Source organism: Cuculus canorus, chromosome 2 (genome assembly GCF_017976375.1).
Source record: "Cuculus canorus isolate bCucCan1 chromosome 2, bCucCan1.pri, whole genome shotgun sequence".
Classification (NCBI taxonomy): domain Eukaryota; kingdom Metazoa; phylum Chordata; class Aves; order Cuculiformes; family Cuculidae; genus Cuculus; species Cuculus canorus.
The window spans coordinates 129185957-129205965 of NC_071402.1; the positions used below are offsets into that span (position 1 = coordinate 129185957).

General features: G+C 37.8%; 1 protein-coding gene across 4 annotated transcripts in view; it reads left to right on the plus strand.

Annotated features, from left to right (window-relative positions):
- The window catches only part of SNX13 (sorting nexin 13), a 121898-nt gene that overhangs the window by 15384 nt on the left and 86505 nt on the right, over nucleotides 1-20009 (plus strand). For all 4 annotated transcript variants that reach the window (XM_054058880.1, XM_054058877.1, XM_054058876.1 and 1 more), the window contains one exon: nucleotides 1079-1184. In XM_054058880.1, the coding sequence (XP_053914855.1) occupies nucleotides 1116-1184 (69 nt within the window). In that variant the 5' untranslated portion in view covers nucleotides 1079-1115. The remainder of the gene's footprint in view (nucleotides 1-1078; nucleotides 1185-20009) is intronic.

Here is a 20009-nt window from a genome sequence, read left to right on the forward strand (position 1 = left end):
CAACAGCAAGGTCATGCACCTGGGTCAGAGCACCTCCCAGTATCAATACAGGCTGAGGGATGAAGCGATTAATAACAGTCCTGCTGAGAAGGACTGAGCGTACTGGTGGATGAAGAGCTGAGCATGATTTGTCAATGTGCATCACAGCCCTGGAGGCCAACCATATCCAGGACTGCATCAAAAGAAGCATGGCCAGCAGGTCAAGGGCGGCCAAACCATTCTACAATTCTATGATCAATGGAAGTTAGAGGAGAAAATATTAGAAATATAGGACAAATTTAGGTGCTGACATTGCAGTCAGATATTCAGAAGCTTTAAATGCCTTTGTAACTGAAGACAGATGGATGCCTCATATTTTGCCAGCTAGTAACACCTTCCAGAAAAGCAATAGTTTCATCATCTCTCTATTGCTCTACACTATGCAGTTTTTAAACATAGCACCCTGAATGACCTAAAAAATCATAACAGTAAAGAGCAGTTGGAAAAGAAGTGCTAGCAGAAGAGGAGGGAATGGAAGTACTTTTTGTGGGAGTGAGGGTAAGGTAGAACCATTTAGAACGCATGCAGAAACCTTGCCAAGAGAAGGTAAAGGGATACTGAGCTGGGACTCTAGGGAAAAGGACAGTAAGTTCTTGACAGGGTAGTCAACAGAGGGAGGCAGGAGATTTCAAGAAGTCTTTAAGACAGATGGGAATGAAAATTGGTACTTGAGGCTGAGACTTCAAGAAGTCTCTAATAAAATTGATGCTCAGTACCTTCAGGAACTGCAAAGTGAGTGACAGCACCCCTTCAATGTTCAGATTCAAAAATTCAGAATTTATCATCATAAGTGTAATCAACAAGCATCTATAAGGAGTATTGATAAAAAAATATATTTTACAAATTCTTAATAAGTTGCTTTCCTTTTGAACAGAAAAAAGAATAGTTCTGCACTTCACTGATAAAATGTGAATAATTTAAAAATTTTACCCAAGTTTACTTGTCTGATCAACTGTAACACCTGTGTAATATAGTAATTAAAGAAAAGAGTTTCTTTTCCTCTGTGTTTTAATTTTTATGTTTCCTTTTTATGATTCAGTTAAGATCTCTCCCTGCAATGGGAATAAATCCAGGAGATGACAGCAAGCAGAAGGAGTTTTTGCAAGGTTTCTTCTGAAAGCATTCCCCCACCTGACTCTGCTAAGGTATGCAATTGATATCAAACTGTAGATCATACTTTTCAGCATTTCCAGGTGCTAATTTGGCATTCTCCCTGGCATACCTGTGTCTGTTTAGGGAGAAAAATAAACTCTGTGGTGTATGAACTTATGTAGCCAGGTCAAGGAGCACAATTAGAAGAGATCCTGCCTATCCTAAAATACCATCCTAACTTCAGCTAAATAAAGGATTTTGAACTTGAACGGGAGCGTCTGTTAAAATTTTAACTATGTAGATATGAAAAATTAAAAAGAAACGTTAAAATAAAATACAGTGAATTTCCATTCCCTACTCCAGAAGGGTTTTAATGGCCACAGCCATTAATGGCAGAGGGTAGCTGTGTGTTTGTGTGTTTGTTATTCTAATGTCAGAGACTTCAGTAATCAGTATTTGCATTTAGCTTTTGAGATCAGAAACATATTATGCCATTTCTTCTGAATGCACCTTTTTCCTTATACTGAACAGCAAGGATTTGCTTGTAAAAACAAGACTAAAATAGCTGTTTTGATGCTCAAATAGATGGAGTTGTGCAGCTCTGAATGCTAATAAGCTGCTGGTAAGAGAAAAAATGTTTCCTCTCATGGGAGTTTGCTCGATGAGTTAGCTCAAGCTAAAAATAACCAGCTGACCTGCCCTCATCACAATAACGTTGTGGAAGTTGTTTCTCCTTGCATGATTGACAAGCAGGTGATACAGTCACACATTTTAAGACAGAAAGAGGTCGTTTTGCTTGTCTAGAAACTGGCTTTAATGCTAGAACACCATTATTTACTTATGTGATGAGGGAAACCTGCTGTGAATTTGCACAAAAAGATCATTCAAACATAGGAGTCGATTCAGGAATTTTCCAATTGTGCTTTGTAACAAAATACCACTGTATTGTCTGTGCTTAGATTTCTCTTGTGTTGCTATGATACAAAGATGCTAACTTTAAGTGAAATGGCACCAGCAGGCTAATGGCCATTGGAGAAGTGCAGAGGCCCTGGCATTAGCTATCTGCTAGAAGTTCTAAGGGAAGGTTTGTTTTCGTGCTTGCCAGAGGCCTCAGATAAACATCCTTGCAAGAAAGCTTCTCCATGCAAGATAAAAAGCTGAACTTGATCGAAAGAGAGAGAAAGAGACTTGTTCTCTAATCCTCACAAACATGCCGCAGAAGAGCAAAAGAATTGGGAAATACATAAATAGGAGATCAATAGGATTTTCAGAATCAGAATGGGCCAATAATGGATTAACAAGTAAGAAATTGCATTTAAACAAGAACAAGTTTATCTGAAATGTCTTACGTTTCTTAAATGTTTGCCCTACGTTAATTCCTTCTTTACAGGATGACTTAGCTGCTGTTTGCAAAAAGTTTCACCTTGTGTTTACCGTTTTGACTGCAGGGAGTGCAGCTTTGACTATTTATTGTTCTTCAATACAGTGATAGCAGTATACTGTGACTATAAAAAGACGACTATACAAATACATTGGCAACAAGTTTGTTTTGAATTCTGTTCTGCAGTTGTTCTAAGGTAGAACTATTTCATTGTAGAATAGTTTAATGGGTACAAGAGTTCAGAACAGCTTTATCACATGCTCAGCGTTTTATGGGAAATATGATAAACTGGAAGCAAATATTTTGACACCACGTGTCAACAAAATTAAGTGTAATGTGATTCTTTTTCTGCAAAACACTATGGGTGATGGATTTTTGAAACTAAAGTATGTATCATAGAAAAATAGATCAGCTGTGTCTTGTCATACTTGAGAGAAGTTTTGGTTTACTGTTGCTCTCAAAAAACTCTGAAGACAATTAACACAACCTCCCATGACATCTATTCCAGGACTTGGTAATCCTTACCCCAAGAGTGGACCTGTCTAACCTAAACTTTCTCTGCTGTTACTTTGCAGAAGGGCCAAGGCAGTTTGGTGACTCATTGTCACCTACAAGAGGGACACTTCCCTATGCCTAGCAAAAAAACCCTCAAAGCCGCTATCTGACACCATAGCCTCCATGGTGAGCTTCTGAGAACTACCAGTAAACAATGTGCAGACCCTCAGTTTACGAAGCATAACCTCTACAGCTTAGTTGCTTCCAGATTGCCTGTACCCCACTTATACGCAAAAGCTACATATGGATATTTCATTGCATTCCTCAAGTAACTTTTTCATCCTCCAGATTCTGTCTTTCTCTCTGTTGCTCCATATGTTCATATAAAGAATGGAGAATCCCAATTCCCACTTTGCCTAATGATTTAGATTCACTCAGGCTCCCATATCAATGTCCTAATACATTTTTGTTGAGGTATTTAATATTCCACATATTAATTATAAAAATATTAATTATAGGTACATCTGTCATCTCTAGTGTATTCTTTGCTGGAGAACAAACATGTCTTTTTTGGATCCTGTGATAAAGGTTATGAGAAATAGATAGGCCTTGTCTTTTCCAGGAATAATTGGAAGAGAAGCTCCTCTTTCCCCTGTCCTCTGGGTATGTACATGTTCACGTGAGCACCTTCTCACAGTTTAAGATCCAGACTTCTTGTACAATCACCAGTGTGCATGGGTAGTAATTCCTTTCTTCTTTACAATAGTCTTCTATGTATTTATCCAGTTGATAAGTGTCAGAGTATGAGCTTGTAGACCACAGTGATTTCTGAACTTTTCCTACTTTAGTATGGGTTTTAATAACTCAGATGTTTTCCCCATGAGATACTCTAAGCCATTGAATTTAATTAAGAATCATATTCCCTGAAATCACTTATCTTGTACAGATTAACTGTTGAGTCTTCGAATACAAATCCCATGTAAACATAAGTCTTCCTTTGTCTTTTCTAGAATTTTACTGGCTTCACATAAAACTCTTAACTACAACTTTTCATTAAATATAATGTTTTCTTTGGGTTGAAATCTGTGTTTTTTTCCAAGAATGTTTCTGCACTCTGTTTAATCCCAGTCTTCAAAAGAAAGTCACCAGCATTTTAATTTTTAAAAGTAAAAATGCAATGACAATCCTGACCATTCAGTGGTCATGCGCTATGCTCCTTGATCCATTCAGACTCAATAGCGATTGCCTGTTGCCAAAATTGAGATTTATCAGAAGGAATTTAATCTATAGATTTGTTCAAGTGTGAACTCTCTAAGAAACAACATCATTCCCAGACTCAAACAGGACCTTCTTTCAAACATGGCAAATTTAAAGGGATTTAATAGAAGAAAAGAAAAGGTTGGAGATTTATGCAGTTCAAAGTGTAATTTCTTGAAAGTGAAGGATTTCCCTTCCGCAGTCAGCTATAATAGTGTTTCACATACAGCACAGAGCCTAACAGGCTTTGATTTATTTATATAAACAAAAACATTTTTAAAAAGCTGTAAACAATCTGATAATTAGTCATGCAGTACAGCATTGTTCTTCCATAGTTTATTTTCATCAGTCATAATAATCACTGCAGAGCAGATGTATTAAGGGTGACCAAAGGTTAAAGCAAAGGATAAAAAATAATGAACTGAAGCAGTAGCTGATAATCAGGAGAACTTCTTGATTTATAATTCTGAGAGTGCCTGTATGGGTTTCAGTGTCAACTTCATGCAAGTCTATTTCCCTTTTAATCAGTCAGTCTCTGATCATGGTAGTGTTTACTTTGCATTAATTTTATCTGCCTTTGGAGTTAATGTAACTGTGATAATAGCCAATTAGTTTTGCACCATCAAGAAGGACAATGAATTGTGACTTGACAAAACAAAGATAAAATTAACCATTTGCCTAAATTGTGCTGTTCATTGTTGTTTTCTCATAAGATGGTTTCTGTAATGTTCAGCTCAATGAACAAAATAGCTCAGTATATGCAAGTTTACCTAAAGTAAAGCATGTTCTGAAGTGAACACTACACTAATGTAGTGACAGTGCCCGGTAATTCAATGCTCACTTTCCACAAGCCATTAGATGTGTCTAAAGATTGTGTTTCACACACATGAATAAGTGATGCAGTGAGAAATAAGCTAGTAGTTCAGTTCTCATGGCTAAGGCTTTTCAAATGAGTAGTAAATTGAGTTGGATGGGGAGTCCTCTTTTGACACAGCTATAACAGCACTATCTTTTAAAAAACATTATTCCAAGTCTTTTGTTGGGAAGTCAAATTCCACACTGGAGTGAAACAAACCCAAATCACTGGACAAAAATATTTAAAAACATTTTTTATGATAATAACATTTATGCAGGAATCGAACATGCAAGTAGCTTCACAGAAATAATTGTTGCTGTAATACAAGTAACCTTTTATTCACATTCACGAAGAAGAACTGGGTGTTTTAGAGGTTATTTTAGAGTAGTGTCAGAGACCCAAAAATTTGGTTGATAAAATCATGCTGTCCTAAAGAAAGCTAAGAAAAAACATCAATCTTAAGAAAAAAAGACTAATAGAAGAAAACTAAGCCTAACCCTAAAAAGAGCAGGTGTTTTATCAGACAAATGATACTAAATACAAATATAAAAAAGGGAGAAAGTGGAAACTAGGTTGATTTGTCATTATTCAAATAAAAGAGCACAGATCTGCAAATAAAGAGAAACCAAAGGTAACAAGAAATAATTTTATTAGCAATATTGATGCTGATCAATCAATATTGGCTGAGTGATGGCTGAGCATTGGTCCAATACTGAACAAAGAGGTCAACAGGATTTAAGTCTTTTTTAATTAATTGTCTTTATTAAGAAGACCCACTGATAGCAAAATCCTAGAAAACTTATAAAAGTAACAGTAAGTTTTCTGTGTTAGAGAGCATGTATGGAAAGAACAGTTAAGAAAGTACTAAACAAATTTTGTATTAGTTCAATCTGATGAGCTCCTCGCATACACAAAGACCTAACCAACGCAATTGCAAGACCATTAACAAGTGTGTTTAGAAACTGATAAAGGACAGAGTACTTTCTAGAAGACTTGAAAAAAGAAAAAGGCATGCGTAACACCTATGTTTTAAAAAATAAGTAATGGTTGATAAAGTCTAGAGCTGCTAATTTAACTTTGATATTCAGAATGATTATTAAATAAACCAAATATTTTAAATATATTAATTATATATATTAATATTTTTAAATTAAAAAAAAAAGCAAGCAACTGAATTGGTTTTTTTACACTTTGGAACCAGGGGAAACATGATCCAGATAAACCTGCCAAAAGCTGGTGCAAACTGTTTGGGTAGAATATCTAAAAAAATATTTGTTCCTAGTTCACCAGCAAAATGAAGGGACAGAGTGGGTGTAAATGTGGCCTGTCTCATTCTCTAGTCTGGCTTTCCTCGCCTGGATGGTAAAATAGGGCATACAGATGTTATACCTGAGGAAAAGACAGATCTAGAAGGCACCATTAGTATTCTGGGAGAGATGATCGGAACTAAATTGTATTGAGTGATTAGCAAGGAAACATAAAAAAAAAAAAAGATGAAATCCAATTACAGAAGTGAAAATACTATGCTTGTGCAAGATGAGTGTAAAAATATGTAATATTTAGATAAAGTTACTTTGAAACAAGTGCAAAGAGGTACATCCTATTGGAAGGTGAGCATGAGTTAGCATGCCACTATGAAAAGGCCAAAAATCACACTGGAATCACCTAACAGCAATAGGCACTACAGGAGACCTGGCTTAATAGTCCTGCTCTGCTCAAACAGAATTACTAAATCACCCACCAAGATTGCCTCTGTGCATCTTCATAATAGTGCTAGGTGTTCTGTTATAATATTTGATTTATTTCAGCAAAATAACTTGCCTTTAAATCACTGAGGTGCTGATGTAAGACTGACATTTTCAGAAAGGCTAAGTACCCATATACTACAGAATTCAAAAAGGTTTGGGTACCAACGATTACTGAGCTGTTCCTGGGATGCTTGAGAATTTAGCAAGTGCATAATTCCAGAAAAAAAAATTAGTCACTTCCAAGAGTGAGTTAGAATGCTTTAATACCCAATACTTGAATTAGCTCACATACATTTTTTTTTCCTGAATTGCCTCTATTTGTGGTACATTCCTGTAGCCCAGTTCACTACTCAGACTTTTCTTTTTTGGGAATCCCCTTTTGCTTTTCTCTAAAGATAGCAATTACATTTTGATCAATTTTTCTTTGCTTGAAGCCTGCATTTCTCTGATAACTTCTACTGCTTCAGAGAGGCTTTTCCTCCTCCCATTATCTTCTTTATCTAAAACAAGTGTTTGGAAATGCCCAAGCCCATCTTTACTGAATCAGAGGATGTCTCTGGTTTCCAGAATAGCTCGTTATTTTTTTGTTCAAAAATTTTTTGCAATTAGACATCATTTTCAAAAGCTCTTTGAATTTGTGTATGAGAAACTTTGGTAGTCACATTCCAGATCAATTATTAAAAGCAAATCATTAATTTATATTAGGAACAGTAGCCAGAAAATGGAGAATCAGTCCAGAAAAGTATGACAGGCTTTTTTTTTAACAGAATATTTTCATCTAATAGGCAGATAAGGTCTATTATAGTTTCTTATTTTCATAATAGAGAACACAAGATTACATGCAATGGACAGCCTTAAGCTAAGAGCAGTGATCTGGACAGAAGATAGCATAGTGTTTCTATACTGACGTTAAGAGAGGGGAGGGAGGGGAGGAAGAGAAGAGAGGGGAGAGAGGAGAGAAGGAGAAAGCTGTCTCATGTTATAAGTATTTGTTCTTTTAAAATACACACTATTATTTTTTTTTCTAAATTCCATTCAGAGCCATAGAAAATGACTCTGTTCAAAGAATGAGGCTTCTTAGCATATCTGGAAATCTATTTGAGGATGTGCACCTCTGGAAGAATTCTGCAGTAAGGGAAAAGGTACAGTGATAACTGTAGTAAATATGCTAAGCAAAGAGGGAGACTCATTCTGTTGATTTGAGCCAAGTTTACCTTTCTGATTATTTATTTCTGGGTATCGATGACAAGTTCCTAACGTGTGCTTTTTCTGATGTAAAGAGAATACAAGACGCAGGGAAAAAGCAAGACAGTTTACACAGAATAATATAAAAATAACTACCAAGGTACTTTAAAAACAATTAGCTTTTCCATGGATATTTGTGCCTTTGCTAGCTAGCTTCCTAAAAAAAAAGTCACTGTTCTTCATGTAGCAACAGAAATACGGCAATTTCAGCAGTTAAATCAGTAGAATTTGAAATTGTTTTGACAAGTCACAGTAATAACAAAACAATAAAATAATTGTAATTAATATTAACACTTTGAGTGGCTGGACCTCTAAATGCTTTAAAATGAGGATATATTAAACAAAATCAGCTCTGGGCCCCTTAACTCCTCTATGAAGACAACTGCAGTGAAGTTAAGTCCATGTTAAATCATGCTTTATCATCATGCTTTCTGCTTCAGGCATGATGTTTCTAGAACATTCTCATGTATATACACAACTGCCAAAATTCAAAAAGTACTGGCTAGATCTTGCACTCAACAGCCTAAACTGGCCCATAGACTTTAGAATTTAGTTATCAAACCTTTAGTCCTTTTTCAGAACATGTCTTTTCGAGGAGAAATTCAGTGGCTGCTGTATATCTATATAAGAAGGTATTCATCTAGGGGAGTTAACTGAATTTCTGAATCTGGAAAAAGAGATGGAAGAAACCCTGGTAACAAAGTCCTTTTAAGCCAGAAGCTTGAGAGTTCAGGATCTTTATATTTTCACAATAAAAACAGGAGAGCAAAAAGGGAGCAGTCACTGAACCTCAGGAGAGCACTATACCATATGGAAAGCTTTCAAAAGCATTGGAACCAAACTGCCAACCTTTTTTATTGATGCCATTATGAGAACCCGTGGGGCTTTCAGTGCTCAACAGGCACAAGAGCAAGCCTCCACAGCCACATTTATAGCTGTTAATATCTGATATTTCAATTGATTATAATGAAATAGAATGGGGAATTTGAAAAGAGAGATAATTAATGATTGAACAGAAGGAGTTAATCATTAAGGTAGATTGTATATCTTTCCTTGACTTAAATTGTCTTAAGTGAAGCAAAAAGATAGGAAAGAGCTTGTTTTAAGCTGAATTGGTGGAAGACCCTCACCTCTTGGATTACGTCTTCTTACTTAACTGTCTTGTTTGAGACAAAGTCCAGTTACACGCACTCTTAAGAGCGACTATGTGCTTATAAAGAATAGGGAAGGGCTTTGAAGAATGAACAGCTATAATTTAAAGGGTGACACATTTTTGCTTAACAAATGGCTGTTAAAACTGACATCACAGCTCCTTCAGGTGTCTCTTATAGCCTTGTGTCCTGACATTCTGCCCTCCCTTTGGAAGCATCAGAGTGAAGCAAGTGCACGTGGTTCTCGGTTGCTTCTGTACAAAGCCCATCAATGTTAGCTTAAACCATCATGGTCGGCAGTGTCACATCAGGTAGCCAAGCACGTTCCCATCTGCTCTGGGGGTGAGAAAGAAGCTAATAAGCAGCAATATTCTGTAAACATCTGAACTGATTTTTCAGGCTCTGTTTGGGACAATACAGTGCATTTTGCAGATTCGTCAGAATTTTATCAGACCTCCAGTGTCTGGACTTAGGTGACTGCATGGATCTAACGAAAAGTTGCAGAAACTGGAAATTAGGTCAGATTTTACGTACCCAACATGTCAGTTTGGTGTCTATGTCTCTCTAGTCCACCTAGATTGTGTACAGTCTAATATGCCTTCAAATATTAATATGCCTTTTCATTGAAATGAAAATACATATTACTGTACGAATTTATTTAATAGAAATTTCTTTACTTTATTTAAAGCACTTGGCTTGTGTGCAAGGATTTCAATAGTCATCCACAGAGAGTTTGACTCAAAATTAAAAACAGATATGGAAACTGCTGCAAGAGAATATGGGAAGTAGTCCCAACAATCTATTATATATTCCTTAGTCATTGCACTAATCTCAATTAGACAAGGGCTTGGGGTTGGCTAGCTATGAATGAATACGCAACACCGCATTTGAAAATTATAGATATAGCTTCTCCGAAACTTAAATTATCTTCATAAAGCTATTTAAATTAAAAATTAGAAACTGTCAGTCTTACCAGCAAAACCTATGTTATATAACAGGATCAGATCAGCTGCAATGCAGACAGGGACACTGTTCCTTAGACTCTCCACTAACCCGTAAATGTTTAGTCACTTTTGGAAGCAATATTTAGCTTTTGGATATTTAGCTAGTTTTAGCAATACTGAACACCATCTGAAGTATATTAGGTCTGAATTACTGTCCCACAAGGAGATTATGACAACCATTTCAGTCTAAGATGGATACTTCTCCCAATCAATCCAAGCATACAATACAACCTGCATATGGACTAGGCAGAATATACACGTTCATTCCAACCTTAAAGGTGCTGGAGCTAGTGAAACTAATCTGGCCACAGCTGATGTTACTAAATGTTTTGCCACTGCATCAATTACAGCAGGATGAGTTTGTTTGCTATTGAATCACTTAAAAGCAAAATTTAAAAAGTTTACACAGTTTCTTTTCTGACATCTTCATTCCTTCTCCAGCATCTACTTTCAAAATTTAATACTCCTCAACTTAATGTTGAACATTTTCTTTTAATTCTACTTTTTGCCTTCCTTCTTATTCTTCTTTCTAAACTCTGTACTATGCATTTATTATTCCTCAACTATTTAGATTATTTCCTTTGGTGAACCCTATCATACCAAGATTTTGACTACTTGTGTAGCAATTTCTGTGAAAGCAGTGTTTAATCATCTACAGCTTCACACACAATAAAGATTTGATCAGGCTGATCTTTACCTTTTACAGTCACTGAATACTTAGTGCTTGTGAATATATCATACTGTGTGTTGACTTCCCTCCCACAATTAGCAGATGAAATGTGAAGCATTCACTGATGTATTTTTTCTATCCACAAGGGAACATTAGATCATCTGGTCTGATTTTAGCTGTGTCACAAAACACTTTTTCTGTGTGTTTCTGTGTGAGGCTCAGGGAGCCTCTTGGCCTAAATTTTGGTTTAGTTTATGTATTAAATATCTAGTTTAGTAGATAGACTACAGTTCTGTCCATAAGCAATAACTGCTGGAGTTTTGTTTGCAGCACTTTGTGCCCTTACTGGGCACATGCCTGTCTTTAATTTTTTCTTAAATGATGTTTCCCAATTTAGATGATTTTGCGAAGAAGTTCTGTAGTGATGTTCCCAGCTCATTTGATTTTAAATTTTAATTTTCCAACTGCAAATCACAATTCTTGTTCATTGCAAATGTATATACCTGAAATGTCATGGTACATCATTTGAGACCATTATTAAAATTCTTCATACAGTTCAGGTGTATGTAGGAAGAAAGAGAATATCTCTTAAGAGGGAAAGTTTTCCTTATAAGTAACACCTAGTAATATCCACCGACTCTCTCAATTATGAGTTATATTGTCAGTCTCAGAAATTACTTCCCATTAATACGAAGAATGTGCATTCCTCTCCTATGGCTTTCTTTGCTTGTATAACCCAATATCAGAGTCAGCCTGCAAAATGAACTGCTCAACAGAGAGCAGAGTAACCTGGCCTGATTCCCAGCTGGCCCTGCTATGAGCAGGAAGTAGAATTAAAGCTCTCCAGGGCTTTTCCCTTACAGCCTGAATTACTTCATGGTCCTGTGAATTTCTTCTTCACATGCAAAAGTCCTTTTTACAACCATCAATCCAGTCGTGCTTATATTTGTTTTCATCTTATCAGGCCCATCTAAAACCACTATGGTGACAAACCTCTATGAGAATGAGCTGGGCACAGCAATCTATGTGAAGGGTCATGGAGCTCAGTAGGGAATATTCTTTGCTTAGGACAAGCCTTATTTTGATTACATAGCCCAGACAGATTGCCTCCTCAAATACATAACTGCATTTAGTGGCTTTTGCAGTAAACCTGACCTCTAGCAGAAACTGGAGTATAGCTTTCAACTACCATTTCACTGTAGTAGTACTGCTTATCTAATGATATCATACTCAGGGTGGCTCTGTATGGGCTGTGAGGAGTCTGCCTGTTACACGACAAATGTTTACCATTGCAAAAGGCAAAGAGCAAACTGAAAGAGCCAAAATGGTACTGAAACCTCATTATCTCTTGCAATTCCTGTGCTAGAGAAATCTGCCAGTAACTTTTCATCATAGTGCCTATATATTGGATCACCTTTAGCTGCTCCATTCTTTCTTATTTTTGCTTCAGGATGTCAGTGACCTGATCAGAGTCCCTCCAGAATCGTACTACCTGGATCTGGGAAAAATGCAGTGGTTTTATGTCATCAGTTATTGATTCTGCATTCCCTCTAAATTAATTGTTTATAATTCCTGTTTTTTAAAAGGAAGCAATTTTACAAAGAGCTTGGCAAACACAACCAGACAAAACAGTTTGCTGCAAACCCGTAGTGTTGGTGCATGTGGCTTGTGAAAGCCAGAATGAAAGGTTACATTGCAATAGTAAATGCCTCAGCGAGGGGTTGCAAGCACAAGCGCAGGCTGCTCAGGAGTAGCAACCAGCATAAAGTACTTGAAGCAGCAATAGCAAAAATAGAGACAATTTATTCAGCAGCTAACTGATGGGTTTGACCCCAAATTTAGTAAAAGAAGAATTCACAGCATTTGGGAAGTGAAGATCAGGCCCCTTTTCCCAGTCATCTCAGATTTATAGAAAAGATTAATCTTCAGGAAAGTAAAATTTGAGTAATACCTTCTAAAACACATTTGCTCAGTGACCTGGCTATTGGAGTAAATATATTAAACAGTCAGAATAGCTGTTATCACGGCCTGGTTTGCTCTTTCAGTTTTTCTAATGTTGCATTTACAAAAGCTTGCTGATCAATATGATGCTGCAAAGTCTGCATTTTTTAAGAAATGATGGAATAAACTGCCACCTAGAGTTAAATACTCAATGTTAATATTGGTTGTATTTATATTCAAGATCAACATATTCAGTATTAAAATAACAAGGATCCAAGTATCTCTAGTGAGCACAGTTTTTGAACGCTGGTAAGTTGAGTACACATTTGTCATAGAATACAATTGAATCTGATGATGTGCTTAATTTCTTGACAGATATCAATCTGTTTAAAAATCTCTATGGAACTAGCATATGTCATTATCACTCTGTTAATGGTGATCATAGACTGAGCAAGTATTATTGAAAACAAGGTGCCTCTTTTTGTCAACAGTCACTTCCAGCCCATTGGGACTGTAAGTGTATTAGCAATCCTCAACAAATTCATTAGCTGGTTTATTTAATCACAGATGCATTTAAATGCAAATAAATATCTACTGCCATCTATACCTGCTGTAAGAATTCTGAATTTAATTTTCACATTTGTGTTTTAACTAAAACATTAATTACGTCGAGCAAGTGTGACGAGCTGACCTTGGCAGGCTGCCAGGTGTTCACCAAGCTACTCTCACCTTCCCTCCTCAACAGGACAGAGGGAGAAAAGAAGGTTAAAAACTCATGGGTCAAGACAAAGACACTTCAATGAAAGAAGAAAAAGTTACACAGGGAAGCAAAGCAAAAACAGAGTAGACTTATTCTGTACTTCCCGTCACCAGGCATTGTCCAGCCACTTCCTGGGAAACAGGGCCTCTGTATGCCTAGCAGTTGCTTCAGGAGACAAATACCTTAATAAGAAGTGCCTCATTTCTGCCTCCCTTTCCTCTCCCCACAGCTTTTATTACTGAGCATATCATATAGTATGGAATATCCCTTTGGTTAGTTTAGGACAGCTGTCTGAGCCTCCCAACCTCTTGCTCCCTCCCAGCCAGCTGGCCTTTTGGCTGGTGGGGTTGCAGAGGCAGCCTTGAGGCTCTGCAAGCACTGCTCAGCAGTAGCCAAAATGTGGCTGTGTTATCAACGCCACTCGAGCAACTTGAAATTACTGATAAATCCTGTGTGGTCCTGTAGAAAACAATCTCTGCATTAAGGCAGTTGTGACAGCCGAGGACAGCAGTGAATCCTGCAGATGGCCATTGCCCAGAGTCCTCTGAATGCCCAGCTTCTCCAGACACTGATGGCTTCCAAAATCAGACTTCCTATAGCAGTTTACACACATTTTATATAGAAAACTGTTTACGCAGATTTTATATAAAAAACTATTTCCCTATACAACAAGAAGTACATTATAGATGCAAACAAGTCTGTGGCAGAAAGGGAAATGGAATTTAGACTACTTTGGTACCTTCCCTTACAATAACAACTCTTTCCTTTGATGTAGGAGAGGCTTATTACATATCCTTTTTCCGCTACTTTTCTGATACAATGAGGTTGATCAAATCTTGCTGTACAGTCAGAAGTCTGGAAGCCCATCCCCAATAAAATTCTAATGCGTTGGCCCCTGCAAAACAAACTGGAAAGAATATTTCAATTCCTACAAGCTTTGAGGAAATCTATGATTGAGTAGAGGAGGTAAACCTAAATTAATAGCCACCTGTAAAAGAAAGGCAAACAAAACTAAGCCATTTTTATCTCCCCACACCCTCTTTGCAGCCAACTGATCAGCTGGTGTATAACTCCACATTAGAAAACCCAAGTAATAGCTTCCGTGATTTGCCATATGGAGGGTAAGGCTCAAAGGAATATCAGAGATAATTGGGGCAATTGCAGTGGAGGGAGGCATTAGGAATAAAAGGCAAATCTATAACAAACTAGAGATTGTTACTTCTGTCCTCAATAGAAATTTGTTTGCCAATTGTTTCCTAATCCTTGCCATATTTTCAATTAAGAGAATGTGACCACCCAAATGATCTATTAAAATGAAATCCAATTAAGAAAACTCAGCTGTAAATTACTTGACTACATGCACTTTGAAAAATACAGGGTGCACAATGTTTTTTTCAAATGAATAAACATCCAATAATAAAATAGTTAACTATAATAAATTCACTCCAGCAGAGAAGAATCCAGAAGCTTTGTACTAGAAAGCAGTTTCAACTAGCGGAATCTGGAGAGCTCTTGACAGCAAGCATGTAATCAAAGGCTGAAAAGATAGCAAAGATTGTGTTGATATCCTAGAGATCTTCAAGAGTTCATTCCTGGTAAATAAAGGTGGGTGCACCCCCAGGATTGGCATGCACATTGAACTGCAATTACACAGTCAGTGGATCAACAACTGTTTACGGAGCTGATGTTGATGGCAGGGATTCAGCTTTTATGATGAGAGCCTCTTCGAGGATAAGTAGAAAGAGATAGAATTCACATGAGCAGGTAGGGAAAAAAAGCATCTTCATCAACACACTACCCAACCTGTTGAGAAGAGAGTTAAATTGGGGAGATGACAACCAACAGTCAAGTAATGAAGTGGTGTACCAGGTTTGGTAAGCAAAAATTTCTGGAAGACGTGAATAAGGCAGACCTTCAAAACAATAAAACATAGCAGAAAGGGAAGCAAGGAACTGACAAAAGAGAAAGCACAACAGGGAATGCTCTCACACCTTTCCTTGGAAATCAGCACAACTAGGCAGCTCCCTTAATTACCTGAACACTAACAGGCACCACATGGGGAAGGAACAAGAGGAAGTAGAAGGCTATGTGCAGCTGTGTCTCATTAGGACAATAGAGGTACAGTGGGATACCTCGTATGACTGGGAGAGCTGTCATAGGTGGATACAAGCTTTTTAGGAAGGACAGGCCCAGGAGGACAAGGAGGAGGAACTGGCCTTCATGTGGAAGAGCAGCAAGGATGTCCAGAGCTCTACCCTGGAGTGAGTAATGAGTCAGCTGAAAGATTATGGGCCAGGACGTGAGAGCAGGGAAACACTGGCAAAGTTGTAGTGGGTGTCTGCTGCAGACTGTCTGATCAGAGAGAAGTAGATGAGGCCGCTTCAGGCAACTGAAGCAGCTTTACGTTTGCAGTCTGTAATGTTCATCAGGAAGGACTTGAGCCATGTGTTATCTGCTGGGAGGACAATGCAGTAGGGCAGAAGCAATTTGGGGTGTTTCTGGAGAGTGCTGGTGGTCACCTCTTGACACGAGTAACTGAGGAATTAGAAAAGGCAAGATCTCTGCTGGACAAAAAAGGAAGAACTGGTTGGGAATGTGAAAGTTGTCACTGCAGCTAAAGCTACCCACCATGACATTGTGGGGCTCGTGATCCTGAGAGGAAGGAACAAGGTAAATAAGCAGAATCACAGTCCTGGACTTCAGGATAAGACATTTTAGCCTGTTCATGGGATTGCCTGGAAGAATCCCATGAGATAGTCCCAGAGGAAAGATGGGTCTAAGAGCTGGTTGATTTTCAAGATTCCATCCAGCTAGGAGGCAGGAGGTCAAGCAAAGGCCTGTATGGATGAACAGAGAGATCCTGACAAAACTCAAGCATGGAAAGGAAGCAAAACAGAGGTGGAAGTGGAGACAGGACACCTGGAGGAATACAGAGACACTATCTAAGCATACATAGATGGAGCTAAGAAAGCCAAAGCCTGTCTGGAGTTGAATCTGGCATGTCACATGAAGGGCAACCTGAAGAGCTTCTACTGGGATATCAGCCATAAAAAGAAGATTTGAGGAAGTGTGGGCCTTTTGCTGAATGGAATGGGGACCTGATGTCAAAGGACACTGAAAAGGCTGAGGTACCAAATACCTTTTTCACTTGTTCACAGAAATCCCTGCCCCCATGAGGCCAGTAGGAAAATGTAGAGCAATGAGGACTGACCATCTGTGGATGGGAACACTTGAGCAAATTGGACGTACGGCAGTCCATAGGACCTAATGGGATGCACCTAGAGGCACTGATGGAGCCGGACAGTGTTGAAGTAGCCCTCTGCTTTGCACTGGTGAGGCAGACGCATATGGTGTCCAGTTCTGGGGATAAAGTTCCTCACGTGGGAGGGACATGGATACATTGGAGCAAATCCAGTAAAGGGCCACAAAAAATGAAGGGACCGGAGCACAACTCATATGATGCAGAGAGCTATGACTGTTGAACTTGGAGAAGAGAAACCTCAGGGGCATCTGCATCTTATCAACATATACTCCCATTTAATAGAATAACAGGAAAAATGACCATTCTAGTTAAATGCATTTGACCCTTGATAAAGGTGGATGTCCAAGGTGTTAATTGACACCTAAATGATTAGTGATGTGCGAGGCAGAGCTGTTGGGAAACAGTAATGAAGCCTTAGCTTTGAGGGCTTGGTCTGTCTTATAGGTAGAGACAAGTTACTGCATTGATTTAAATAACAATCCCATTGATAAACCTGTCTAGTATACTTACCATAATCAGATACAAAGGATCCAAAATAATTATTTCATTCTCTCCCAACCAGTAAGCTTTACTTTTTTTTCATTTTCTCAGTGTCTTTGTGTCTCAAAAATCACATTTGAGCAAATCGTATAATTGTAAAATTGCCTATCAGCAGGCTTGCACATCTGACTCAAACAGAAGGGTTCAAGATTTTCTTAGTTTCAGTAATAATGCTTATGTTTTTCTGGAAATTACTTTTCTGGAATTAATTTCATATTCAAACTTACTGTCATTGAAATCTGGCCTTCTAGTCCACCATCCAAAGTGAAATGCAAGAAACATTCATGTTAGTGAAAACACTTTCCCTTTAAAAAGGTATGTCAGCCTAATACATCATTACCAAAGACATCTATTTAAAAACAAACAAACAAAAAAAACCCCAAGCAGTAATGTATATTAATTTAGAAGCTTTCATGTTTGTATTGCAGAAGCACCTGGCAGCCTCACTCTGAATTGCCACTAGGTATAGTTAGGATCCACAGAAGGATAATGATCCCTTTCTCAAATACATCAACATTCTTCTTTCCTCTTTTCCAGCTTCTTCTGAAGAGTGCTAAACTCTGTTTGACTGTCTGTACCCCTCTTCTTAACACCTGTCTATCATCCTGACCAGAACTGTACACTCCCCCTCCCAACAGTAGGAATTAAACCACAGGGCGCTTGTTTCTACACTTAGATAGCAGTAGTTATTATCTACTTTAAGGCAGGTTCTTTGTGCATATTCACTGTATTGTCACTATATGCTGGAAGCACGTCTGTCCTCTGTAATAGCTTGCAGAAAGCCTCAAATCCACCAGCAAATTCTATTTCAGACAGTAGCTGACATGTTATTACTTCCTATTACAGAACTGCTGTGCAGCATTAAGTCTGTCACTAACACTTCAGAAGCTTTTGCAGAAGCCATGCTGTTATTGTTGCTGCATCATGATCGTGGTTTGTGAAGACCTGTCATACCACAAATATTGCCACAGTAAAAATGTTTGCACAAAGTCCATTACAAGCCATTAGAAGTTCAAACAGTTGTATCTATTCTTGCAGCTGAAATACTGAGTTCTCACAATACAGGGAAATTGTGCAGTTCAGCTTATATCAAATTGTTTATCAAGCTATAGTTATACAGTAATAAATTACCTCTTCCCTACTTTGTAAGTCTGCTCTGCATTTAAGCTTTTCCTGCCTCCCTCAGGCACAACAATTCCTTTCTTTCCCATCCTCTTAATTTTGTATAAGTCCAGTGACTTTGAAAAGAAGATTTGGACACATAGTAATGGGAGATAATCCATTCCACACATTTGGAAATGTTTGTTTAGTTTCGTTATCACTAGCATTCTTTAAATATAGATAACAAAGAGGCTGTTATAAGGGTATTTCTTGCCTGCAGTAATTAAAGGAGATACTATTCTTCCTTCCAGTGTACCTGAGATATTCAGAATCATAGCATCATTTAGTATTATTTGAAAAGGATGTGGTCTCTGATATTTCCCAAAAAGTCAAATATGTACTCTGTGTTATAAGTGCATTTATCTTTGTAGATGATACACAGCATAAGGGCCAAGCCAATACCTTACTTAGTTACTGAAGTGATATTTACCATAGCAGTCCAAATTTCGAAGGCCTCAGATACCACGGGCAAGCAGTGTGAATACACGTGGACTACCCCTAAAATGCACAATTCTTCCATAGAAGCAGGTCATTATAAAGTTCTCAACTGCAGAACTGCTTCCATCTACGGGATTTACAGACACATTTCTTCAAATACTCTTGCACTTCTCTGCTTAAGTTCAATATGGAAAACTGTCAAAGTACTGAAAAGCATCTTAAAAGAGCATACTTTTTTTCCTTCAGACAACTGAATTTCTTCAAATTCTAGGTTTCCAGCTGACTACCCTATTAATTTTCTTTAAAGCTACGCAGAGGCTGGGTTCTAACTCCATTAGTAGCTCAGCAGCCTGAATACTTGCAAGCTTAGAAGCAGGAGGTACAAAAATAAACTGTAGTGATGCAATTCTAATGTGAGCAAACAAAAACTATGACCTCCACCAGCTAGAACTTTGAACCTCAGTCACATCTTGGAAGACAAGAAAAGGGTTAAAATATCTATGTCTCTACCTGCAAAACACTATCTGCTCTCCTGTAGTTGAATTGAATCAATTCACATATCATGTATTTTGCAGATTCATTTAGGGCCACTGAAATCACACAAGTGACACTGGAGATAGTGCTGCACCATATTCCCTCTGAATATGCCTCTGGCTGCAGAAATCCTGCAATTTGGAAGTCAAATTGCAGAGCTTAGCTAAAAGCAGCTAAGAGATAAAGATAAGTATACAATGAAAAACACACAGTACCCAAGCACATACCAAGTATTCCTTACAATCCTTCAGAAATTCTAATACTTTTCATGCATGCACCAAGTACTGATAGAGATGCAGGATTAGTTTGAATAAAGTCCTTGCTTGAGAAGTTCTTACGTCTAAATTTCACAAGCTAAGTCAAGTCCTTTTTCTTCAAGCACCAGTCAGCAAAGTGTTGTCAGTTAACAGCTGGTAGTTTCATTCAGTAAATATC